This window comes from Palaemon carinicauda, chromosome 31 (assembly GCF_036898095.1).
Source record: "Palaemon carinicauda isolate YSFRI2023 chromosome 31, ASM3689809v2, whole genome shotgun sequence".
In the NCBI taxonomy this organism is placed as follows: Eukaryota; Metazoa; Arthropoda; class Malacostraca; order Decapoda; family Palaemonidae; genus Palaemon; species Palaemon carinicauda.
This window is the reverse complement of record NC_090755.1, coordinates 72,017,398-72,042,820: the sequence shown is the minus strand read 5'-3', so window position 1 is coordinate 72,042,820 and position 25,423 is coordinate 72,017,398. Positions and strand designations below refer to the sequence as shown.

General features: G+C 45.1%; 1 protein-coding gene across 1 annotated transcript in view; it reads left to right on the top strand.

Moving 5' to 3' along the window:
- LOC137624519 (uncharacterized) overlaps positions 1–25,423 on the top strand; it is a 96,155-nt gene that overhangs the window by 20,188 nt on the left and 50,544 nt on the right. The window contains exon 3 of the mRNA XM_068355384.1: positions 5,568–5,726. Within this exon, the coding sequence (XP_068211485.1) occupies positions 5,568–5,726 (159 nt within the window). The remainder of the gene's footprint in view (positions 1–5,567; positions 5,727–25,423) is intronic.

Sequence of the window (25,423 nt, the reverse complement as noted above, 5' to 3'; positions counted from 1 at the left end):
TTTAGCTAATCCGCATACGAAAAAGTACACGTACCTCGTTTTCTCAGGAACGAAGATGACCTTTCTCTTGCATCAGTCAGTGAACCAGTGGACAAACTGGGTTCTCAAAAGAGAGATGTGGTTGCAGCATGTTTTCCTTATCAGGTGGGACAGGATACAGCTCTCTCCCTTAGGAATGTCTACGATTTCTTGCCGAAGGACATTGAGAACACAGTCACTAAGTAGAGATTGGAGAGTCATGACTCCTTTATCCTCAGAGCTGGGACCTGCAAGGGCTGTGGCCCTTCCAGATCAACTGCCTCAAGAGCCTCTTCCTCTTGTCCCAGCTGTTCATCGCTCATGAAACCCAGATCTCAATCAGCAGTTCTATGACCTTCCACCTCAAGAAGGGCAAGGGACTATGTCCCCCCTTTTCAACCCCATCCTGTCCATGCCTGGAAGCATTGTAGAGGGAGGAGGGGGTCATTTAGATCAGCAAACCCTTCCTCCAACTATTGGGCAACAGGAAAGTGACACGATGCGGAAACATGGGTGGGGAAAATCCTACAGAATGGATACCACCTTCCTTTCGTCAATTCTCTTCCTACCCTTGCTCCCCAATAATGTGCCAGATGTATCCTCCAGAATTATCAAAAGCTCATGTCCTTGCATCAAAAGTGAAAGTGATGATGGAGAAGATCATGGTAGAAGTTGTACAACTATCAGAAAGGACAACTTCATGCTTTCTGTGGACCTAAGAATTCTATTTTCTGTACTGTAATGATCCATCACTCAGACAAAAAGTACCTCCACTTCATCTTCAATGGAGTCGTGTACCAAATCAAAGTTCTGTGCTTTGGACTGATTACCACTCATAAAGAGATCATGCTGGTCTCAGCTTGTGCCTATTTGAATGGTTTAATGTACAGTACTGCAGTATCTCGGCGATTGGCTGATCATGTCGTACTTGAGGAGATACTTGCTCCACGATCTGGAGGTGTCTGGGTACTTGGCATGGGTGTTCACACACCATTTACCTGTGCCTGGTTTTATTCCGGGAGGAGTATGGGCGAGAGTTGTCATGTAGTGAGAAGTAACAGCAGTACTACTACTGCACCATACCCTACGTTGTTAATTAGTTCAAAGAGACCCAACATATGTCTGATTTTCACCTCATGAGGGGATGCACAGTATATGTTCCCTATTCATGTACTGAACCCAAAAAAGTACTTAGAATCTGGTATTATTTCAAAGAACAAGATTCCTACATTATTAAGCTTCCATGTGAAGTACAGTACTTAACAGTATAGTAATTCATCTTTATTGTACGAAATAGAAACCAACGTAAGGTCGGGTAAAACTAAGTAAAAGGAATTGTATTTTTGTTGCACTCTTTCCCGTCATGTTTCGTCACCATGGAAATGTTCCGTTTGTGTTCTCTCCCACCAAGATAGGTCTCCTTGCTCTTGTTCTCTATGATTGTCACTTCCCAAAGCATGCACTGCAATTGGAAACCATTTGATCGGTAACAGTGTCTGGGAATCATGCGATCTCAAACCATACAATCGGTAACATCAAGCGGGACTCATGCGATCATTAATCATACAATCGGAAGTTACGTTCTTTCTACTGGCGATCATTACGTTCAAGTCACTAGAAAGCTTTTACACCTATTACTTGTTACTATCCAGTGCTACCAGCCCAGTCCTGCCACCTCAAAGAGAGGGAAGAAGAGGTCACCAAGCACAGGATAATCAATTGGGCCGAGTTTGAAGAGACTTCGGACATTTCCTCGCATGGTTTTGTGGGAGGAGTAGTAACCTTGGGAAGGATTTCTTGGTATGGGATTCAGGAGCACGAGCACTGCTGGTAAGGATGATTGACTGCCACCCTCATCCCTCTCCAGCCTTTGGACTTACTGAAGATGTTTCGATGACACCATCGCTCAAGATATTCCTAAGTGCCGGCCGCCAATACTGCTTGTCGAGACCAAGATTTTCCCATAAGTCTGGATCTTGTAACTTGCTCACGCTTTAGTTATAAGAACAGATCAGATCTCAGCAGTCGTACAAGCACCGAGATGTCACATCGTAATGGAGGAAGAGGATGCTAAGATCGGCAGGTTTCCTCTTGCATTGTTGTGGGGGAATATCGTGACACAGCATCCAGTCCTTTATTCTTCAAACCGGAGGGATGCACTAAGGTGGACCGGTATGCTAATGTTTTCTATTTCAGGTTGAGAAGTCTTCTGTTGCTGATTTCAGTGATAGAGCGGTCATTAAGAATCCAAAGGAATGGTTTATGGTCCGTGGCTATAATGAGTTTGGTGCACCTAAGGGTTATGCGCTTCACCAAACGACATATTACAGTATGTCGTTTGGTGAAGTGCATGACCCACTGTAAGGCCCTCTCCTTCAATGGGGGGATAATGACTTCTGGCTGGTCTTGTAAACCCACTCCCTACCAAACAAAGTGTCCAACCATCATGGCAGCCTGATGGGCTCTTGGATGTGCACAGACAATACTTCTGCCTGAAAAGGAAGCCAACCCCATCTACAGACCAGTCTATTTGTAGACATGTAGTATCGGATGGATTGAATAGTGTGATGCAGGCCTTCATTTCTGACACAATGGCTTCCTTCAACTGTTCAAACAGCTTAAGTTCCTCAGTCCTGGTGAACTCTGTTGATGGTTTGAGGTGTCTGAAAAGTTTCATTTGTTTGGCCACAGCAAACCAAACCATGTTTTCGATCCAGATATATCCTTGGGTGTTGAGAAATTTAGAACAGAGTTTAAGAATTTTGAGCTTAGTTTTACATTTGTGGGTGTCACTGTGAGTCTGGCAAACTCCACTGAATCCTGGACAAACTGAAATTTTCTCGGGGTGAGGGTGCTGCCATTTCGTAAAGAGTTCAAGCTACTCAAAGGTTTGGAAGTAAGTTGCCTCATTTGACTTTGCCCACATACTAGTATCATCAACACATTTCACTTTGTCTTGGAAGTCTGCAATGGTGCTGTCAAATCTCCCTGTGTATGCATCACCACTGGCAAGGAATCCTTGTGGTGCAACCTTGTACCGGAATCTACCCCATAGGGTGATGAAGGTGATGATGTGCCTGTCCTCTTCACTGATCGGTACTGAGTAATATGCGTTCTATACATCTGCGATTGACTTTTTAGTGTTTTGAGGGATTCGATCAGCAAGATGGAATGGACTAGGACATGGTTGGTGTCATGCAGCATGACGGTTCTGGAGCTGTAAGTCAACTGTGCATCTGGGGCTTCCATCAGCTTTAGCTGTGACAACCATCCTGGAGCCCCGTGTGACAGGTGTGTTTGGACTGACTCGTTCTAGAACTCCAATACTAACATCACGCTCCAAGTCTTTGAGAACTTTGTCTTGCCAGTGTTTGTGCATCAGGGCAGGTTTGTGCACAGCCACAGGTTTGGCTAGGTCAACGTGTAGTTGCAAGGTTTCACATTTCATCATGGGGAGGAGTTGGTGCTCTCAGGCATTGAAAGAAATGATGTCATGATAGTCCAGGAGCCAATCCTTGAGTGCTGGCACATCTTCCTTTGTAGCTGTTAGTCCTGGTGGAAATGATTTTGGCAATGGTGGAGTTTGCCTGGCCTCGTTTGGGGCATTGGCAGGCCGGATCATTTGTGCTCTCTAAGGATGAAATATGGTTGGATGGTGGTTCAGCTGCTACCTCCGGGAAGTTTGCTGGAATGACATCCAGCTTCTTCAGTGCTTCTCTGCATAAGAATGCTTTTTCGATCCTCAAAGACATACACCAAATGTTTGGCTGACCTAACATCCAGTCTGATCATGGATGCATGAGTGAATAATTACAGTATTAAATAGCTAAGGTTTGTATAATTAGGAAAAATACAAATTATCTATGAATTTTTCATTTTCTTTTGGTCCTGACTTCTGCAGGAAGTCAATGAGCTACCTGGTCTTTCATATGACATCACCCATTTAGGGGGATAGGTGGCAAATCACACTCGGTTTCGTCCCTGAGTTTGTTGCAGACTCAAAATACGTCCTTAGCGAATCCTATATTCAGGCCCTTTCGGATTGGGTTTCTCCGATCGGTAACAGACGATACTGATCGACTGTTAATATGCCTTGTAAGGAGGATGAGGTTATATCTCAAAGGACGAAAAGAACTCGACCCCAGATCATCAACTTGTTCGTCAGCACGGGGAGGACCAAGAGGACAATCACGAAGAACTCGATCTCTTGGATCAGGCGAGTAATAGAAAGGGCACGGGTCTCAGACATCTCAACGGCAGGTAGACGTCTCCGTGCCCATGATGTCAGGGGAGTAAGTACTTCCCTGGCATTCCAAAAGAATTTTTCTATTCAGCTGGTACTGCAAGCAGGCAAGTGGAAGCATCAAACAATGTTCACCTCCCGCTACCTGTAAGACATAACCCACAGGAGCCTAGGCACATTCTCAATAGGTCCTGTGATGGTTGTGCATAATGTGATCCAAACTCCTCAGCTCATTTGTGGGACAAGTATCAGAGGTTCAAGGGTGGAGGTTACCCGTGAAGTAAGTCTAGGATGAATGTGGCAGTGACTGGCCACTTCCTACTTCATCTTTCCCTCTCTTGGGGGTAGCATTCAGGGAACCCCGCACAGCTGACATCGTTCTTCTGTGGGTGAGTTTCATGCTCTTTAGACAACTGCATATACATGTATATATGTGTTATGTCCCCATCCTTCTGTCAGGTGGAGGTTGGAAGAAATATACATTAGTAGAGGGCAGGGCCCGAAACGCTACGATGTATGTTCCAACAGATTAATTCCTTATTCTCCAGCAATGATTGCCCATGCCGTTATCCTGCAAGGATAACGTGGTGCAGGATCCTTCAAGGTATCACTATATTGAAGCCGTCCCGGGACAGTTGCCAGCCATTTGGTTTTGGACTTCACCCACCTAAAGGTGAGTCTCCTCAGTAAAGAGAAGAAGGTATGTATTTTGCACATGAACAAATGACAAGTTCTCAAGTAATTTGTATTTTTCCTAGCAATACAAACCTGGAGCTCTTTACACATAGATGTACTGACCTATCAGCACCAACCACAAAAGTGACGGTTAGTCGTTAGTGCTGGTGTGAGCGGAGGGTTAACCTACCCCGCTGCCCCCTCCTCTAACTAGCGATGGGTAGTTACACCCTGACAAAAAGCTTATCGGCTGCTTTCAGCTTCGCCGAAATAATACTCTTCAGTAAAGAGCTCCAGGTTTTTATTGCCAGGAAAAATACAAATTACTTCCAAATTTGTCATATTTTTATGACATCTGACATAAGTCTGATGCCTCTGTAATTATTGCAATCATTCAGATTTCCTTTTTTGGCATTTTCAACAACACCCATGTACAGTATTTATTTTATGTATTCATATATATAATTATATACATAAAATTATATATGGATGGATATATAATTTTATGGAGTGTTAGTTACCATAAATAGAAAGAGATTCAATGGAATTTAGTTTTTAACATTGACTATTTTTTGGCTACTTCAATTTAGAAAATAGTTCTTCTAATTTGAATTGTTTTCTCATTTTGTAGCGGGGAAGAACTATTTCTTGCAAAAAACCGAAACCAACTTCTTCCTTCATGGGGTGCAAAGGAAAGTGAAGTCTCTGGATCTTGGGTAGAAGAAAAGCAGGTGGCAGCTCGCCTTCAAGATCGCCATGAATTGATTTCTGAAATCCGACTTGCAAGAAAGTAAGGTTTACAGCACATTATTCAGTTTTTCCTTAATAATACTGTATTGGTTCCTTCACTAACAAACCTTACGTTATCTATAGGGATATTCTTTCAGCAAAGCTGAAACTAGCTATAAGACTTTTTAGCAAGGTTCAACTACCTTACCGCTAATTAGTGGTACCAGATAGGAGGGGGATCTGGGGTACCTGGCCACCACTCTTAATGCACACTTGTATTCTGATCACTTTTTCTTTTGGCTCTGAGACAGTAGACCTTATGGTTTCTGGGTGAAAACATTATTAAGCTTGCCGCACACTGAGCCAGAACGGAACCGCCGCCAAAGCCACCGAAGCCTCAGAACAGAACAGAAACGATGTCCAGCGCGCACACTGAGCCAGAAGCCACAGAACGGAACCGACGCAGAATTTTATATAAACGAAGGAAACTTTCCTTAATCATAACTGAGTTTTTATTTGATTAATGTTACAATGATTAGATATTCTGTATATCAATCTTTTATCGAATCCGTAAGCCAGATGTTTATATGTTTTAAAAAAAGAAGTAATAATAATAATAATAATAATAATAATGATAATGATAATAATGATAATAATAATAATAATTATAATAATTAATAATCACTCCATAATTCTTTGTATTAAATCATAAGTTCATATCATTGTTATTAAAGTACATTTGTCAAATTTCTGACGTCAGCAAAAATAATAATTCAGTAATAATAATAATAATAATAATAATAATAATAATAATAATAATAATAATAATAATAATAATAATAATAATAATCACTCCTAAAATCTTTGTATTAAATCATATTTGTTCCGTAACTTTATACAAACCACGCTATTTACATGGGGTATTATTTTGGCGGAGCTGAAATGACGAGCCATTAAATTTTAACGAGGGTTAACTACCCCCTCGCTAGTTAGCGGGGGGTAGGGAAGGGGTAGCTAGCTACCCCTCCCCCCCTCACACACTGTGAATATCTCAATTCACTTTTGGCTCGGGTGATGATCAGACATTTCTGCTCTCACCCTCGCTTGACAGCCTTTAATCTTTTTCTGCTTTCTCTTTAAACAGTTTGTGTGTGAAGTTGGCCTCAACTCAATAACAATGCGTACTTGCCCTGGACTTCCTAATCGCCCGTGCGGGACTTTTATGTCCTCTATGGATACGGATCCTCACGCCCTTTGCCCCCTTTGCCGAGGTCAACGGTGTGACAAATAAAATGTGTGCAGTGAGTGCAGGGAGTGGTCTGCCTCCCAGTGGGAGAAGTTCAGCCGTAGGCGCAAGAAGAAGTCCAAGAGAGACCGATCTCCTTCAAAGGTGACTTTGAAGAAGGAGGTCTCTAAGGACTCCTCTTGCGCCGCCCGAACCTCCTCCGAAGGTCTCCCTCATTCGGCTTCTCCTGTGAAACCGGCGAGTGAGATCGCAGGCCCTAGTGGTTTTTGCCAACCTCGGGGTGGTGGAGAGGGCGTGGCATCCCTTAGCGAGGTTGTTCCCTCTCCTCCCCCGGGGGAGGATATTTTATATTTTGATGAATTTGACTGTACGGTATTTAACCATGGTTTATTCAGCTTTGGGCTTCCTTGGGGCTTAAGGGCACTCCCTCCAAAGAATGCCTGTTTGACTTGTTGCAGCTGGGGGCTGCAGTCAGACAGTCGCCGGTAATTCCGGAGGTTCATCCTTCGGACATTGTCGACGCTGTTTTGACTGTCCCTTCTGACGTGACAAGTCAAACCCTTGATCCTGCTGCCTCGGATGTTGCTGAAGACTCACCTCTCCCTTCCGCGCAGCCTTTGAAGGGGAAGGTGGGTCCTCCAGTCTCTCCTGCGAGCTCGTCTCCCCCGCGGGGGAGCGCGCTTTCAGAGACACCTCTTCGAAGGACCGATGACCCTGACTTCTTACCCAGGGGTCGCATTTGACGTAAGGCCCGTAGGCCTCTTCGAGAGAGGGGGCTCCCTTCTCCCTATAAAGGGGTGAAGAGGCACCTCTTTGGGTCTCCTTCTCCTCCCCCTGCGGAGGAACTACCTCGTCAGGAGAAGGTCATACCTGCAACATCCCTTGACCTCTCTGTGGATCGTTCACGATCCCCTACTCCTGCCAGATCTTCAGTGCTGCCATCACCTGTAATCCTACAGGCAGGCCCCTGCGCACTTGCGTGCAGTTGAGCGTAGCTCATCTTCGTCACCTACTCGTCAACGGTCTCCTGTTCGCCAGCGCTCTCCAACGCGCCAGCGATCTCCTGTGCGTCAGCGATCTCCTGTGCGCCAGCGCTCTCCTGCTCGCCAGCGCACCCCTGGGCGCGCTCTTCATCTTGAGGATGATCAACGCTCCCCAACGCGCCAGTGATCTCCTGCTCACCAGCGCCTTTCTGGTCGCGCTCTTCAGCTTGTGAAGGACCAACGCGCCAGTGATCTCCTGCGCGCCAGCGCTCTCCTGGACATCCAGAGAAGGTACAACGCCTTCCAACGCGCCAGCGATCTCCTACTCGCCAGAGCTCCCCTGCTCGCCAGCGCTCCTTAGGGCGCCCCCAGCCTGAGAAGCAACAACTTCCTGATGGGCACACTGCGCACCATCACTCTCCTGCGCGCGCGCTCAAGCACGCACTAGTGCCTGTGCCTGTTGCGCGCCCACGCTCGCCAGCGCCTTCAAGATCTTCTTATTCAGACGCTCGCAAGGGTTCACCTTTGCCTCACTCGTCGATTCCTGCACTCCCAGTTGCTCCTGCGCGCCCTTCGATTACTGAGCGCCTCTTAAGTTTGGCGCACCCACGCCTACATTCTCCTACAGCTCGCCCTTCACGCCAACACGCTGTGGGACCTGCAGGCTCTAAAGAAGGGGCCTCTCCTTCATGCGCCCCAATCACTGACAGGTCTGCGCGCCACCAGTTGAGGGAGACCAAGTCTTCTAGGAGACATCTCTCTCCCTCCCACCATCACCAGCGCTCTCCTAAGAGGTCGCGCGCCCACTCGCCAGCTCGTTCTCTGGAACGTTCTCCTACGCGTTCATATGCACGCTCTCCTACTCGACCTCGTGCATACCCTCCTGCGCGCCCCCACACGCGTTTCACCTGCGCGCCACCATGCGCGGTCCTATGGTCACTATTCTCCTACGCGCGAACGCTCACCTACAGGACGCTCGCCTACGCGCCATTGCGTTACCTCGCCAGCGCGCCCTATCGCCACGCTCATGTGCGCCAGCGCGCCCTATCGCCACGCTCATGTGCGCCCTCCCGCGCCCACGCCCATGCGTGAAACTTCTTTCACGAGCTCTCCCTGGCGCGGCATCGTACCCGCCCGTGTGGGTCAAACGTATCGCAAGGATCATCAGCAGGACGCTCCTCCTGGGAGGCGTTCCCAGGATTCACCTACGCGCAAGAGGAGGACAACGACAGAACAAGAAAGATCGTCAGAGAGGTCTAGGCAATCATCTTTTTCTTTTCAGGAAGGCCCCGTGGTGTCCACTCCTAAGGGTCGCGAGATCCCCTTTTCTCCAGCGGGGATTGCTGACACAGCGTCAGTTACCCGTCTACCATGGTTCCGCCACATGTTCAATGCTGTGGTCCAGGCTATTAAGCCTTCCAGCACTGATCAGGGACGGGACCCTGTGACAGGTTCTCCACCGTTGAAGAAAAGGAAAGGAGTGGGCTTCGTGGTGACTCCTCCCCGTGAAAAGCTGGTCTCCAGGAACCCCATCAGGCGGACCCCTTCTCCTTCTCCAACCTCTGCAGCTCCACCCCCTCCTGTAGATGAGTTTATCTCGTCCTCAGGGGATTCCTCTAACTCGGAGAATTCTCCCTTGGCACCAAGGGGAGAATTTTCTCCGGATAGAGGAGGAATTGCACGTGAGGAGGGTCCTCCTCGGGCGTCTTTGTTGGAGTCCTACTTCCCTCCCAGGAGGGAATCGAAGGACACCAAGACTGTTCCAAAATCTTCATCGAGGATTCGTCAAGAGCCAGCTATCCCTGGGGAGGACGTCCACGTTTCTCCCCAAGAAGACCTCTTGGGGATGGGAGACTTAGCTGCCAGTCCACCAAGAGGAGAGCACAGCGAGTCAGAACATGCGTTCTGGCAGGTCCTTGGATTGATGAGGGAGCTCAACAAAATCAAGGACCCGGAGACAGCCCCTCGCGAGGGGAAAGACACCGTGCTTGACGAGTTCTTTGGTGTCCAGAAGCCCCCCAAGACTAGTGCGGCTTTGCCCTGGTCTAAAGGGGTGAAAGGCGCCAGAGACAAGGTCAAAGCTCAACTCTCCGGTCTGGCCTCCTCAGGACGTTCTTCTGCCGGGTTCAAACTCCTCCCACCTCCTCTAGTCCAACAGAGGAGGTATTTCGAGATCGACGGGGAGTCTTGCATGTCTCTTCCACTCCATCATTCCGTGGAAGAACTAGCAAAGGGAACTTCTTTCGAGAAGCTCTCTACCCGGCAGGTGACGTTTGCAGCGTCAGAGACCCAAAACATGGAAAAAGTCGCGAAGAGTGCCATGCAGGCAACTTCGTGGCTTGATCTCTGGCTTGGGTCTCTGGGCATCCTATTGCGATCCGAGCATCTGTCCAAGGAGAGCAATAGGAAAGCTTTGGAGACCTTCCTCCTCTCGGGCACTCGCTCTATTGAGTTTCTAGCCCACCAGGTCACTAACCTGTGGGCCAACATGATCCTCAAAAGATGCGATTCAGTGTCCGAGAGGTTCCATCCGAAGATCCCCACTGCAGACGTCAGCAGGCTCAGGCACTCCTCTATTTTTGGAGGGGAGTTACTGGAGCCTTGTGACATACAGCAGACGCCTGAGAGGTGGAGGAGATCGAACCAGGACTCTCTCCTCCAAAGGGCCCTGACATCTCGGCCCTATAAACCTCCAGCCCCTCAACAACAACGTCAACAGCAGCCTCGCAAGACACCTAAAGCAGGCTCCGGCAGCTAAGACAAGCGTGTCTAAGCCGCAGTCCTTTCAGTCGAAAGACAAAAAACGCTGCAAGTCCTCTAAGGGAGGTAGAACTCCTAGAGGAAGCGGCAAAGGTCGCAAACACCAGGAGTGGCAGTCCCCCCGCGTGTCCACCTGTGGGGGGATGCCTAAAAAGTTGTGTGCAGAGGTGGCAGCAACTCGGGGCCGACCCTTGGACAGTCTCTGTGATCGGTCAAGGGTATCGCGTCCCGTTCACAACATCTCTACCTCCCCTGACAGCTAATCCAGTGTCGTTGAACTCCTATGCCTTGGGATCGGCAAAGGGGTTGGCCCTCCGGGCAGAAGTCGAGACCATGCTTAAGAAGGATGCTCTCCAGGAGGTCGACGACGGCTCCCCAGGCTTCTTCAGTCGACTCTTTCTTGTAAAGAAGGCGTCTGGAGGCTGGAGACCGGTCATCGACCTCTCAGCACTAAACAAGTTTCTCATACAAACTCGTTTCAGTATGGAGACAGCGGACACGGTCAGACTTGCAGTGAGACCACAAGACTTTATGTGCACTCTGGATCTGAAGGACGCGTACTTCCAGATCCCCATCCATCCGTCTTCCAAGAAGTACTTAAGATTCAGCCTAGACGGCAAGACCTACCAGTTCAAGGTGCTGTGTTTCGGTCTCTCCACGGCACCCCAGGTGTTCACCAAGGTGTTCACTCTGACCTCGTCGTGGGCTCAGAGGAACGGCATCCGTCTCATTCGTTATCTGGACGACTGGCTAATCCTGGCAGACTCGGAGTCGACCCTTCTGCGACACCGAGACAGGCTTCTGGAAGTTTGCCAAGATCTAGGGATCTTGGTAAATTTCGAGAAGTCCTCTCTGCGCCCTATGAAGAAACTGGTATACCTAGGCATGAAACTAGACACGATTCTCCACAAAGCCTTACCATCAGACGAAAGGATAGCAAGGCTGAGGAAGGTAGCAGAACCTTTTCTCAGACGAGAAGAGCTTCCAGCCCAACTGTGGTTACGTCTCTTAGGCCATCTATCATCTTTGGTTCATCTTGTTCCAAACGCCGCCTCAGGATGAGATCCCTTCAGTGGCGGCTGAAGTCACGATGGAATCAGGGAAACGATTCCCCGGACTTCCTAGTTCCCATAGGACCTTCGGAACGGGCGGATCTTCGATGGTGGCTGGACGACGAGAACCTACGTAAGGGAGCAGATCTTCTCGTCCTCCCCTCAGATTTGACTCTGTTTACAGACGCGTCAAATCAAGGGTGGGGGGCCCACATTCTGAACCAAAGAGCCTCAGGCCTTTGGTCAGAATCGGACAGGTGCCTCCACATCAACCTGCTAGAATTGAAGGCCGTTTTTCTGGCTCTTCAACAGTTCCAACAAACCCTGGCGGGCCATTCCGTGGTGGTGATGAGCGACAACACCACAGTAGTGGCTTATATCAACAAGCAGGGAGGTACCTTCTTGCAACAGCTATCCCATCTTGCAGTAGAGATTCTGAGATGGTCCGAAACCCGCTCGATCTCACTGTCAGCTCGCTTCATTCCTGGCAAGAGGAATGTCCTCGCCGACAGCCTCAGCAGGGCGATGCAGACAGTGAGTACCGAGTGGTCTTTGGATCCTCAGATAGCCAACAAAGTCCTGACTTTGTGGGGTTCCCCGACTGTAGACCTGTTTGCGACAGCCTTGAATTTCAGGCTGCCCCTTTACTGCTCTCCAGTCCCGGACCCCAAGGCTCTCTGGCAGGATGCATTTCAACACAGGTGGGACAACATGGACGTTTACGCCTTCCCACCTTTTTGTCTGATGAGAAGGGTGCTCAACAAGGCCAACCTATCGGTCAACCTCTCCATGACTCTCATAGCTCCGCTATGGCATCATGCGGAATGGTTCCCGGACCTTCTGCAACTCCTAACGGAACCCCCAAGAGAACTCCCTCCACGTCACGCGCTACTCAGACAACCACATTGCAACATCTTCCAGAAGGCCGTAGCTTCGCTTCGGCTTCACGCCTGGAGACTATCCAGCGACTCCTCACGGAGAGAGGATTTTCTCTACAGGTTGCGGACAGGATGTCTCGACACCTGCGAGAATCCTCTGCCAGCGTCTACCAGGCGAAGTGGGAAGTCTTTTGTGGTTGGTGTCGTGGAAGGGGTATCTCTCCGCTCGATGCCACTATTCCAACAATAGCGGAGTTCCTTGTATATCTTCGGGAGGAAATGCGCCTTTCGGTCTCGGCGGTGAAAGGCTATTGCTCAGCCTTAAGCTTAGCCTTCAGGCTTACTTGCCCCCAGTCGGAAGTCAGACCCCCTCCTTGGAACGTGGTTCAAGTGCTCAGGGTTCTGAAAAGAGCTCCCTTTGAACCATTACGCCAGGCGTCTGATCGCCACCTAACGTGGAAGACGGTGTTCCTACTTGCGTTGGCCTCGGCCAAACGAGTAAGTGAACTTCATGGTCTCTCCTACGACGTTGCCCATTCAAGGGGATGGGGGGAGGTAACGTTCAAGTTCGTCCCTGAGTTCATTGCTAAGACTCAAAACCTTGGGGTGTCGGATCCAAGATTCGACTCCTTCAAGGTAACGAGTCTACGTTCTGTAACAAGTGACCTAGACCATCTGTTACTGTGCCCAGTCTAGAGTCTGAGGCGCTACCTCAAAAGGACAGCTGCAGCCCGTCCTCATGTGCAAGCTTTGTTTGTGAGCATAGGGAGGACAAAGAGGAGGGTCACCAAGAAATCCATCTCTTCATGGATTCGCAAGGTGATAAGCAGCACCTTGAATCCCGACTCTCCTCTGTCACGTCGTCCCAGAGCTCACGACGTCAGGGGTGTTGCTACTTCCATGGCCTTAAAGAGAAACTTCTCTGTGACGCAGGTTCTACAAGCTGGGGTCTGAAAACGTCAGACGACGTTCACAGCCCACTACCTGCAGGACGTGACCCACAGGAACCTCGATACGTTTTCTATCAGTCCTGTGGTGGCTGCACAACAGCTGATCTAACCTCAGGCTCCTTATTGGACAAGTAGAAGAAGGTTGAGGGCATTGTTACCCGGTTTTAGTCTGTGTGAATGAAAGAGTATGTCTGGCCCTTACTTCTTTCTTCATTCTCCCCTCTCTTGGGGATAGCAGCATCCAGGTCTTTGCGCAGCTGACCTCAACCTCTGCAGGTAAACCATGCTTCCTTGTGCTCCTAGTATTAGCCTTAATACTGTCGCGTCCCCCATACCCTGACGAGATGGTATTGGGAACGTCCTAGCCTAGAGTTCCACATAAAGAACTCCAGGTCAACTTCCTTGGACGAGTCCTAGTAGGCCGCACGATGGTCAAACATGACAACGTGCGAGGGTTAGGGACTCCCGTTCCTTGAGTTCTACAACTCGGAATTGGAGTCCCCGGGTAAAGCCGAAGCCAGAAGGCTGGGGACTTTCCGCCCTTCCTAAGGGTAAGTCACCCCATGTAAATAGCGTGGTTTGTATTAGGTTACGGAACAAATGACAAATTTCGTAGATAATTTGTATTTTTCCTACCATACAAACCTTAGCTATTTACGCAAATGTTACCCGCCATCAATGTTATTAAAATACATTCGTCACATTTCTGACATTAGAAAAATATTGGTTGCTATTACACTAACCTCCGAATTCCTCAGCAACCCTCTCCAAAACCACCGCTGCAGTCGTTCTGCGTATGCGCAGCCTGTCAGACGCCTCCGACGCTTCAGACAAAATGTCTTTCAAAGAATTCTGTGTCGGTTCCGTTATGTTCTGGCGCGTTGGTTCCGTTCTGTTCTAGCTCAATGTGCGCAGCCAGGTAAGAATGCATGCTTTCGATTTCTATCGGACGTTTCGGTTCTGATCGGACGGTTCCGTTCGGGCTCGGTGTGCGGCAAGCTTTAGACAGTCTGGATATAAGTGGAAATAACGTGCTCTCATGTAGGATATCAACTCCTCCATGGAAATTACCGGTTATATCTTTTTGTAAATATTTTATGGGTATAAAAAAGAACATGACTGACTATGAAGTCAGGTTGCTCTTTATGGAACATTGTGACGAACACAGGGAATCGACTTTTATATATACTGATGGCTTCAAATCTGATGCTGGTGTTGGATTCGGAGTATATAATAGTGCTTTTAATTGTAGAGGTGCACTTACTCTAGCATCCTCTATATTTACTGCCGAACTATAAGGCATACTAACCGCTATTGAGAAAATAGTCTCAAAAGATGAGGGCAATTTTACCATTTTCAGCGATGCAAGAAGTGTCCTACAAGCTTTAGAAGTTTTTAATTCCAGTAATCTGTTAGTTTAAGGGGTTAGTGGACCAGCCAGGTTAGTTATAGGTACTTCCTCCCTCCATAGGATTACAGTAGTCTCCTATTAAGGAGCACAACTTACTATTTCTGGCTTGGAATATTGGAAATTCATACTACTGCATCTTTGGCTTGGAGAACATTTATGTTTCTTGTTTCAAATAATTCCTTTAATGAAAAAATATTTTATTTCCAAAAGTTCCATTTTGTATGTTTGCGTCCTGATAGAAGGTTCCTTTAGGTAGCTTTCTAAGGGATATTTGGCCAAAGTGATATTCCCAGAGAATTGACCATAGGTCTCCAGAATTCTAACTCCTGGCGCGAGTATCCTTAAAATTTCCCTTAAGGATATCACATAATATCAGTGGACGTATATCTTGATACAACACGTGGCAATCTTCACCCCGAATAGCGTTTTCGCTTCGAGGAGGAAGAGTGGCGAAACTGAAGGGGCGCCGTTATCAAGGTTACCCCTCCTCCCAGCTATGCAATCTCCTGTCCCCTTTGGACGAACCGCAGATTGTGGGTGGCAGACTAGAACCTCCGCAAAGATGCCAATCCTCTCGTCCCCCTTCTGGAAGTGATGCTGTCTTCAGGTCCATCAAAAGAAGGTTGGGGGGCATATGCCGCACCAATCCATCTTGGTCCGTTGGCCCAAATCAGAAAGGTACCAGCATGTAACTCTCTTAGAGAACCATCTAGCAGTAGAAATACTCAGATGGACAGAGGGCAGCTAGGTGTCCCCATCTGCTTGCGTCATTTCTGGCAACAGGAATGTGTTCGCAGACAATCTGAGCAGGTCCACTCAGATGGTGGGTTCCCAGTGTCTGACTCATCTTGTAGCCAACAAAGTCCTAACTTTGTGGGGTACCCTGACTGTGGTCCTGCTCACAACGGCCATGAACTTCAGGTTCCCGCTCAACCGTTCCCCCCCTCTTAATGAGAGAATGCCTTGATGAAGTCATTGAGCTTCAGCACGGCATTTCATTCCCGTGCTGAATCTTGGTGACGGGCAAGAGGGCTCTCGAACTTCGGGAAATTGCTCCCCCAGTTCGAATCTAAATTTCTCTCTTTCATCTTTTTCTTCTGCTTAATATTACTTCGACCTTCTCTTAATTTTATCAACTTTCTTTCATCTTGCTGTCCTATCTCTATGATTATTATTTTTCTTAGTTATATATATATATGTAGATGTATGCATATATATATATATTTATTTATTGTATTTGTTCATTTATTTATTTATCTATTTTTTTTTTCTATTTTATTTAAATGGCGTGGATATTTCCACATTCGTTATTACTGCCTGCTTAGATGAATGGGAGAAGGGATCACGGTTGGGAGGTATTCGCATTCAAAGCTATATATGAGAGTATTGGATGATATCAGCCATCCCAAAGATGGTTTGGACCTTTTTGGCGGAACTACTCTCAAGGGTTGGGTCATCGGAATCCAGGGGGATCCAATCCTTGAGGTGGGACTCTTGGCTTTTGGCCGGAAGCCCATCATTACAGATATGGGGAGGATGATTCCATATTACTTTGGTCTCAGTCCTAACAGGCGGGTTTAGCTTACACCTGTGCCTCTATATCTGTTTTGATGCTATCCTTCGGGTAGGGTATGGAGTGGACCATCGGGGAAATATACTCTCATTGTGCCGATAGTGGAGAATGCAAATTTCCTTTCCAACGTATGATACTTTCTTATAAATTCTCAAGCAGGTACCCCAACAAAACAACAAAAAACCTGAAAATCCCATCCTTAAATATGGACCCTTCAAATACTGACTCCCCATCCCCTGGATTTGCTGACTCCCCCCCGGCACTGTTGACGACTTCTGCTACTGTAATTAAGGAAAACTCTGTTGACGACCTTTGAACTAAAAAGGACCACTCTACTGATGTTAAAAAATCTAGCAATTTGGGTAACACAGGGAAACTACGATTCCTTCATGTTTCCCAAATCCCATTAGAGACAAATTATGATGATATATAGAGCATTTGAGTGCTATGGATTGATAAAGGAAATAAGGATGAGACTTGGAGATGAAAAATGGGACTCTTGGATATCTTTTGAAAGTCACGATGAGGCGTTTAATGCCATAAGTAATATTAGTAGTATCAAAATTAACGAATTGAACATCATGGGAGCTCTTTGTGATAAGGTCCCAAAGGAATTGGATGTGTACAAACCTGCTGATTGGTTTGAAAAAGATAGAAATGTACCCATGCCTTCACAGAGAAAACCCAAACCACCAATGTGGCTCTTAGCTGAACCTAAAGGGATAATAGGGAATTATTTTAAGATATGTAAGTTTATCCAAAAAAAAGTAGGAACCATAGCACCTGGAGATATATCTCGTTTTGGGAAGAACAGTTATCTCATCCATGCCAAATCTTCGACTCAGTCTGCAATACTGTCTAACTTACAGACAGGCAGTGATGAAATTACATTGGAAATGAAACCTCATCTTAATTTTAGTTATGGAAGGGGAGTGGTCTTTAATAAGGACCTATACGAATTTACAGAGGAGGAGATACTTTCTATGTGTCCATTAAATGTATGGAAAGTGCATAAGATTCCTGGAACTTCAATGATTATACTCACTTTCCAGGATGCTGATGTACCTTTCCATATTTTTATTGAAAATGAAAGGATTAAAGTTCGGCCTTTCAAACAAAAGCCCCTGCAATGTTTTAATTGTTTTAAATTTGGACACCCATCCAAAGTTTGTAAAAATGGAAAATTGTGTGGTATTTGCTCCAAAACTTATCATGGAGAATGTACACTTGAGGCCAGGTGTTCAAATTGCAATTTGAATCATAAATCAACTGATAGGAGATGCGAACTGTATAAGTTGGAGGAAGCTGCCCTAAACAAATCAAGTTTAGAACACATAAGTGTGGGACATGCAAAAAGATTGTTGAATAAATCAACCAGCTATGCAAAGGCCTTAAAATCAAAGGTAAATTTACCACAGGAGACAGCAACCCCACCTAGCACTGCCAGTAATCCTAAGAAAAGAAATACAACCTCTGATAATAAAGTACTGCATGACAAGGTAATCATATCGCCTTCTGAGGCTTTGCCACAGCGTATTAAAAATGGGTCATTGCCCATTTCTGTACAGCCTTCGTCCCCCATTGCCAGCAATAGTACTAACCTCTCCCAGGCCATGTCCTTGCCTGATTTGATGGAGATGCCACCTGACACCAAGTTACCAGGTGCACCTGTATTGGGGAAGGTGCAAAAACCTGGTAGCTCAAAACCTACTAATCGGAAAAGAGAGAGACCTCCATCTCTCTCGCCCCCCTCCATAAGAAATATCAAAATTACGACGTCAAATAAGTATGATGATTTGTCAGTTGATATTTCTGATCTGGAAGTCAATTTAAATAAATCGGAAATTCAAGTGGAGGTCCACCAACCTCCTCAACAATCAGATCAAAAAGACAAAAAGAAAATCATAAATTCTAAACCCAATCTATCAAGACCCTCTTTAATAAAACCACCAAAAAATAGTGTTAGATCAAACACTGCTAATGGGAAGACTCCATCCAAGGGGTCTACCAAATTATAAACCATAGTTTTTTCCTCCATTTTGCAATGGAATTGTCAGGGTTTAAGGGCCAAATATGAAGAACTTAAGCTCCTTATTCATGAGCATTCCCCCATAATTATTTGTCTACAGGAGAGCAAACTTGATCATAATACCCCTTGTCCTCGCGAATACATTAGTTATAGGACACCATATGATCACCAAGTGGGGAGCCATGGCGGAAGTCTCATATACGTTCGTCGAGATGTTCCCCAAGTTTCTCTGTCTATTCGTACACCTCTGCAGGCAGTGGTTGTACAGATCGACATAGGGCGAAAATATACAATTTGTTCTCTGTACTTGCCTCCAAATGATAACATTTTGTATGACAACTTAGTGGAGGTGATTCAACAACTCCCTCAACCTTTCCTTTTACTTGGAGATTTGAATGGTAGACACCCTTTGTGGGGTGATGTTTTAGCAAACACGAGGGGAAATATCATATCATCAATTGTGGAAAATGAAGATGTGGGACTCCTTAATACAGGAGAGCCCACACACTTTCATGTCCAGACAGGTACCTTGTCATGTATTGACCTATCAATCGTAAGCTCTAATTGCCTTCTCGACTTTGATTGGAGAACATTAGATTATTGGCATACTAGTGATCACGCACCAATCATTATAAACACCAACAATGGTCCACCTTTACAGGTATCGCCACGATGGAATCTTGACAAGGCGGCCTGGGATAAATTTCGTGAACTAAGCGAAATTGAGGGGGATGCAGGACAAGTTGAAAATATCGATGATGCCATAGACTTACTGAATGGAACTCTCCATACAGCAGGAGTCAATTCAATTCCCAAAACAACAGGGTTATTCAAACGACGACCCGTCCCGTGGTGGTCTTCAGAACTAACTGCCCTCCACAGAGCCACAAGAAGATCTCTAACACGATTGCGTAGACGCAGAACTGATGAGAATTTAATTATGTACAAGAAATGTAGAGCACAGTTCCGTCGTGCCATGAAAGAAGCAAGGCGCCAGTCATGGATGTCTTTTGTTTCCTCCATTAACAGTAGGACACCACCATCTGCTGTGTGGAGGAAAGTAAAAAAGATAGCTGGCAAATTCACCCCCAACCCACCACCAGTGTTGAAGGTGAATGGCCAGTATGTAACCGAAGCAAATGATGTTAGCAATGCCCTGGCTAATCATTTTTCAAATGTATCCAGCAAGTGTGAAGGAGCCCCTGGTCACCAGTATAGGAGCACTGAAGAAAAGAAAATTTTAAATTTTGCAACAAGAAGGGAAGAGTCGTATAATTCTCCTTTCACTGAAAGAGAATTTGATTCCGCACTTGCTCATTGCAATGATACAGCCCCTGGACCCGATGGAATTCCATATGCAATGATTAAACATGTACATTTTAATACAAAGCTATTTATTTTAAGTATTATTAATAGAATATGGCATGATCATAGTTACCCAAGTGTTTGGGAACTAGCCATTATTTTAGCCTTTTTAAAACCCGGTAAAGACAAGTTTTTAGCAGCAAACTATCGTCCAATTGCATTGACATCTTGTTTATGTAAAATCATGGAGAAGATGGTCAATGCAAGGCTGGTGTGGTACCTTGAAAAGAAAGGTATTTTATCACCGATTCAATGTGGATTCCGAAAAATGCACTCAACGACTGATGTGTTGATACGACTAGAGTCTTCTATTTGTGAAGCCTTTGCTTCCAAACAGCATCATGTTACAGTATTTTTTGACCTTGAAAAGGCATATGATACCACATGGAGATATGGTATTCTTAAAACCATTCATGAATTGGGATTGAGAGGAGAGCTGCCACTATTTATTCAGGCATTTCTTTCACGTAGAGTTTTTCAAGTGAGAGTGGGGGAAACTCTATCAGAGAGTAAGTGCCAGGAAGAAGGAGTTCCTCAGGGTAGTGTGCTGAGTGTAACCCTTTTTGCACTAGCAATTAATGGGATATCCTCAGCCATTCCCCAGGATGTTCTCTCAACATTATTTGTGGATGATCTCTCAATATCATTTGCTGGCACTAAAATGGCAATGGTTGAGAGAAAAATCCAACTCTCTATTGATAAAATTATCCAGTGGGCTGACATGAATGGATTTAAGTTCTCGACAAGTAAAACTACCGTTGTCCATTTTTGTCGTATCCGGGGAGTACATCCAGACCCGGATATATACATTAAAAGTCAACGGATACCATGTGCAAGAGAAGCTAAATTTTTAGGTTTGATATTTGATTGTAGGCTTACATGGGTTTCTCACTTAAAAGCATTAAAAGCTAAATGTGTTGAAGCTCTGAATATCTTAAAAGTATTATCCCATACATCATGGGGGGCAGACCGCAGTACTATTTTAAAATTATACAAGGCCTTGATTTTTTCCAAAATTAGTTATGGTTGTGAGGTATATTCTTCAGCCACCTCAAGCCGGTTAAAAATATTAGACTCGATACATCATGCAGGTATTAGATTGTCTACTGGAGCTTTTAAAACCTCGCCTATCCCAAGTCTCCTTGTTGATGCTGGAGAGTTACCTCTAGACCTTTACCGAATGTCTTCCGTTCTTCGGTATTGGTTTAGATTGCAAAGACTCCCTAACTCTCTAGCCTTTCAGACTGCAAGCCTTGTAAGACACGCATCATACTTTGAGTTGCACCCAAAATCTCCTCAACCCTATGGCTTTCGGGTGAAACGATTATTAAATAGTCTGGATATAATTAGAAATAAGGTACTTCCATTCAAGGTATCATCAACGCCTCCATGGAAGTTACCAGAGATATCTTTTTGTAAATATTTTATTGGAGATAAGAAGAATATGTCAGACCTAGAAGCCAGGTCTCTTTTTAATGAACATGTTAAAGAACATAGAGGATCAACTTTTATCTATACTGATGGCTCCAAATCTGATGCTGGCGTTGGATTTGGAGTACATAGTAATGGTTTTAATTGTAGAGGTGCACTTCCTCTGACCGCTTCCATATTTACTGCCGAACTGTATGGCATATTAACCGCTATTGAGAAAATAGCGTTGGAGAAGGAGGGTAATTTTACAATTTTTAGTGATGCAAGGAGTGTCCTTCAAGCTATGGAAGTTTTTAATTCTAATAACCCTCTAGTTTTAAAGATTTTAGAATGGCTTCTCATTATTGGACGGAGAGGTATAACAGTTCAATTTTGTTGGGTTCCAGCACATGTAGGTGTGTCTGGGAATGAGAAGGCAGATTCACTGGCTAAGGAGGCTGCATCCGAGTTGCTGCCAAGAAGGTATCCCATTGCCTGTAATGATTTCTTACCTGTCATCAAGAACTTGGTTTGCAATAAATGGCAACAGCAATGGGATAGTCAAGATGGCAATAAAATGCGAGAGATAACAAATGACATATCTCCTTGGAGGTATAATATGATGCCCCGAAAATGGGAGATGTCTCTTTGTCGTCTCCGTATTGGTCACACTCGGTTGACACACGAGTTTCTGCTGAAGGGCCAACACCAACCGTATTGTGATGACTGCTTAGTACCTCTAACAGTAAGGCATTTGTTGACCGAATGCCCCAATTATAACAACTTGCGGAATAGATATTTGTTTGAGGCTCGAGGTGAGGGTGGCAGGTTCATCCTTGCCAAGATTCTTGGAAATGATGTGTCCTACCATGCAAGTGGCATTTTTAGATTTATTTCAGAAGCAGGTCTTCTGAAAAATATTTAACTTTTATTACATTCAACTTTTATGATTTTAATTGAATACTCTTTTATTTTTTATTTTATTTTATCTTTTATTTTTGTATACATAAATTAAATGTTACCGGCGTCAATGACCTCAGATGTCAGGATGCCTGAAAACTTTAAATCAATCAATCAATCAACCGTTCCCCTGTCCCAGACCCTCAGGCTCTCGAGGAAGATCTATTCCAAGAACAGTGGGACAGCTTAGAGGTGTACGCTTCCCCCCGTTAGGTCTGGTGAAAAAGTCCTCAACTAAGTCTAGAGTAAGCAAGAACTTTTTCTTATCACTGACTCCAATAGCTTCGCTATGGCTTCACGCAGAATGGTTCCCGGACCTTCTGCAGCTCCCAACAGAGCTTCCGAGGGATTTTCCTCCACGTCACAATCTTTTGAAACAGCCACATGCCAACACCTTCCACAAAGCCGTTGCTTCGCTTCGTCTTTACGCCCGGACACTGTCCAACACCCCCTCTCTCAGAGAGGTCTTTCGCAACGAGTTGCGGAAAGGATGTCTAGACACCTCAGATGCTTTTCAGCATCAGTCTTCCAGGAGAAGTGTTCAGTCCTTGTGGCTGATGTCGTGGAAGGGGGATCTCTCTCCTCGATGCCTCTTCTCATACAAAGTTTTGAAATGACTGTTGGAACGTAACCTCTTACTTGGAACACGGTTCAGGTCCTTCAGTCTCTGAAGGCCCTCTCTCTACGAACCTTTATGCCAGGCAACAGATTGTTTCCTTACATGGAAGACTGCTTTTCTACTCACTTTGGCTTTGGCCAAGAGAGTTAGTGAGCTGTATGATCTATTTTCTGACGTCTCCTTCTCTAGGAGATGGGGGGGAAGTAATTCTGAGGTGCATCCCAGAGTTGATTGCCAAGACTCAAAATCCGAGTGTGCTGTATCCCAGGTTCGGTCCATTCTAGATAGAGAGTCTTTGTTCTGTAACCAAAGAATCAATCCAGCTGGAGTTTTGCCTAGTGAGGAGTCTAAGGGGTTCCCTTAAGAGAACGACAGCAGCTCGCCCCCATGTGTCAGCACTGTTGGCCAGCATGGGAAAGGTTAAGAGGAGGGTCACAAGGATTTCCTCTCCCTCCTGGATTGAAAGGCAGTTGATTTTTACCTCAATCCAGACCTTCATCCATCCTAATGACCCAGAGCTCATGATGTCAGTGGCGTTGCTACGTCTAGGTCTTCACCTCGCTGCAGGTAAGACTCATTTCCCTTGTGCCTCCTAAATATAGAATAATACTTTATGTCCCCAATACCTTGTTGAGGGAGGGTATCGGGTACGTCTTAAGAACTCTTGGTCTTGTACTTGAGTTCTTATGTTAAAGACAAGCCACACTGCTAGTTTCACTCACACACAAGCTTCTGCAGGCTGCTATCACTGCATTACCTCATATGGGCACTTAATTTTAAAGAGGGTAGGGTTCCTTCTACAATCGATCAGAGATCGAAATAGAGAGAAAACTGGGTCACAACCAAGGCCAGTTGGTGAGGACTTCCTCCCTCCCAAGAGTCAGTCACCCCTATTAATAGCAGAGGGTTTGTATTTGCTCCGGAACAAATGACAAAATTGAAAGTAATTTGTATTTTTCCTAGCGTCCAAACCTGAAGCTATATATACAAATTGGCCTGCCACCCTGTCCCCCGAGAAGTCCTGCTAGAAAGTAAAGTGGTTACTCAGCCGAGAGGTATGAGTGAGCGGGGTAGCCAGTCTACCCCACCCCCACCTGCTAACTAGTGGATGGGGTAGTTTTCCCTCACTAAAATTATCATGGCTAATCTTTCAGCTGCACCGAAAGTAGTAACCCTATAAATAGCTTCAGGTTTGTATGCTAGGAAAAATACAAATTACTTCCAAATTTGTCATTTTTATGTTATTATTATGCTGAAAGATGCATTAAGTGTCAGGTGATAACTTAATAGGGCAAAAGTATAAATTTGCCTTGAAAAATACACAGATGAGAATATATTACTCTTGCAACATCTTGCTTATGTACGTAGCATAATATGTGTATTTGAGGGAAGGAGCTCTCCACTGCTTTGTAAGTAACCCTGAAATATCATGATTACTCTATGTCCTAATGAACCCCAGTGGTGAGGAAAATTATCACCAAAGGCCCATACATATACTGTACATACTAAAGTCTATTCACTCTATTTCTACAAAAATACACTTTGAAGCCTGTTTTCTCAAAACTTGAAGTTTTCAAAGAAAAATTTCATGTAATTTTACGATTATTGACTGTGCTTTGTCATTTTAACCTCAGAAGATTGTGAATTTTATAGCCTACAATCTGAAAAACCACTTTGAAAAAAATAAAAAACTTCTGTATGACAAATATCACTTTTAAAAGTGACTTGTATACATTGGTAGAATAAGGCATACAGGAAAATTTAATTCTATGAGAATTTCATGTATAATTATCTCTCAATTGTTTTTTGAATGAAAGACATTAGTCAAGAAATAAAAAAAGCGATAGAGTTTGATTTAACCCAAAATTAACTTTGTTTTAATGGGGCTGAGTCATGCTCCTTAAAGGACAAAGGGTTATATTTATGTAGGAACAAATCACAAATTTAAAAGTACTTTTTTTTTTTTAAATACTTTAGTTCTTTAAGTTATACTACTTACAAATCCTTGTTATTAAAGACATATTCCTGGTGAAGAACCCAGGTTTGTAAAGTTAGGAAAAATACAAATTACTGTTTAAAATAATTGATATTTGAGAACAATTTAGGCAGGGAATAAAATATTTAATGATTCAAAAGTCCTATTTCATGTGGAAACAGTTAATAAATTCTAAGTTACTCCTACCCAGATACAAACTTCTCAGTTATTTATGTGGGTTACTTCTAGTCTCGTCCCTCTTAACGCGAGGATGCCTTGGCAAAGTCACTGTGCTTCAACAGGAAATACTGTTTTCATGTTCAAACATTATGATATTTACTTTTATGATGTTAATTAAATATTCTTTTAGCCATAATTATAATAAACGATATCGGTATCAATGACATTCAATGTCAGGATGCCAGACATCTTCAAATCATTCATTCATTGAAGCATTGTGACAGGTAAGAGGGCTCCCCCCGTTCAAATCTAAATTTTCTCTCTCTCTCTCTCTCTCTCTCTCTCTCTCTCTCTCTCTCTCTCTCTC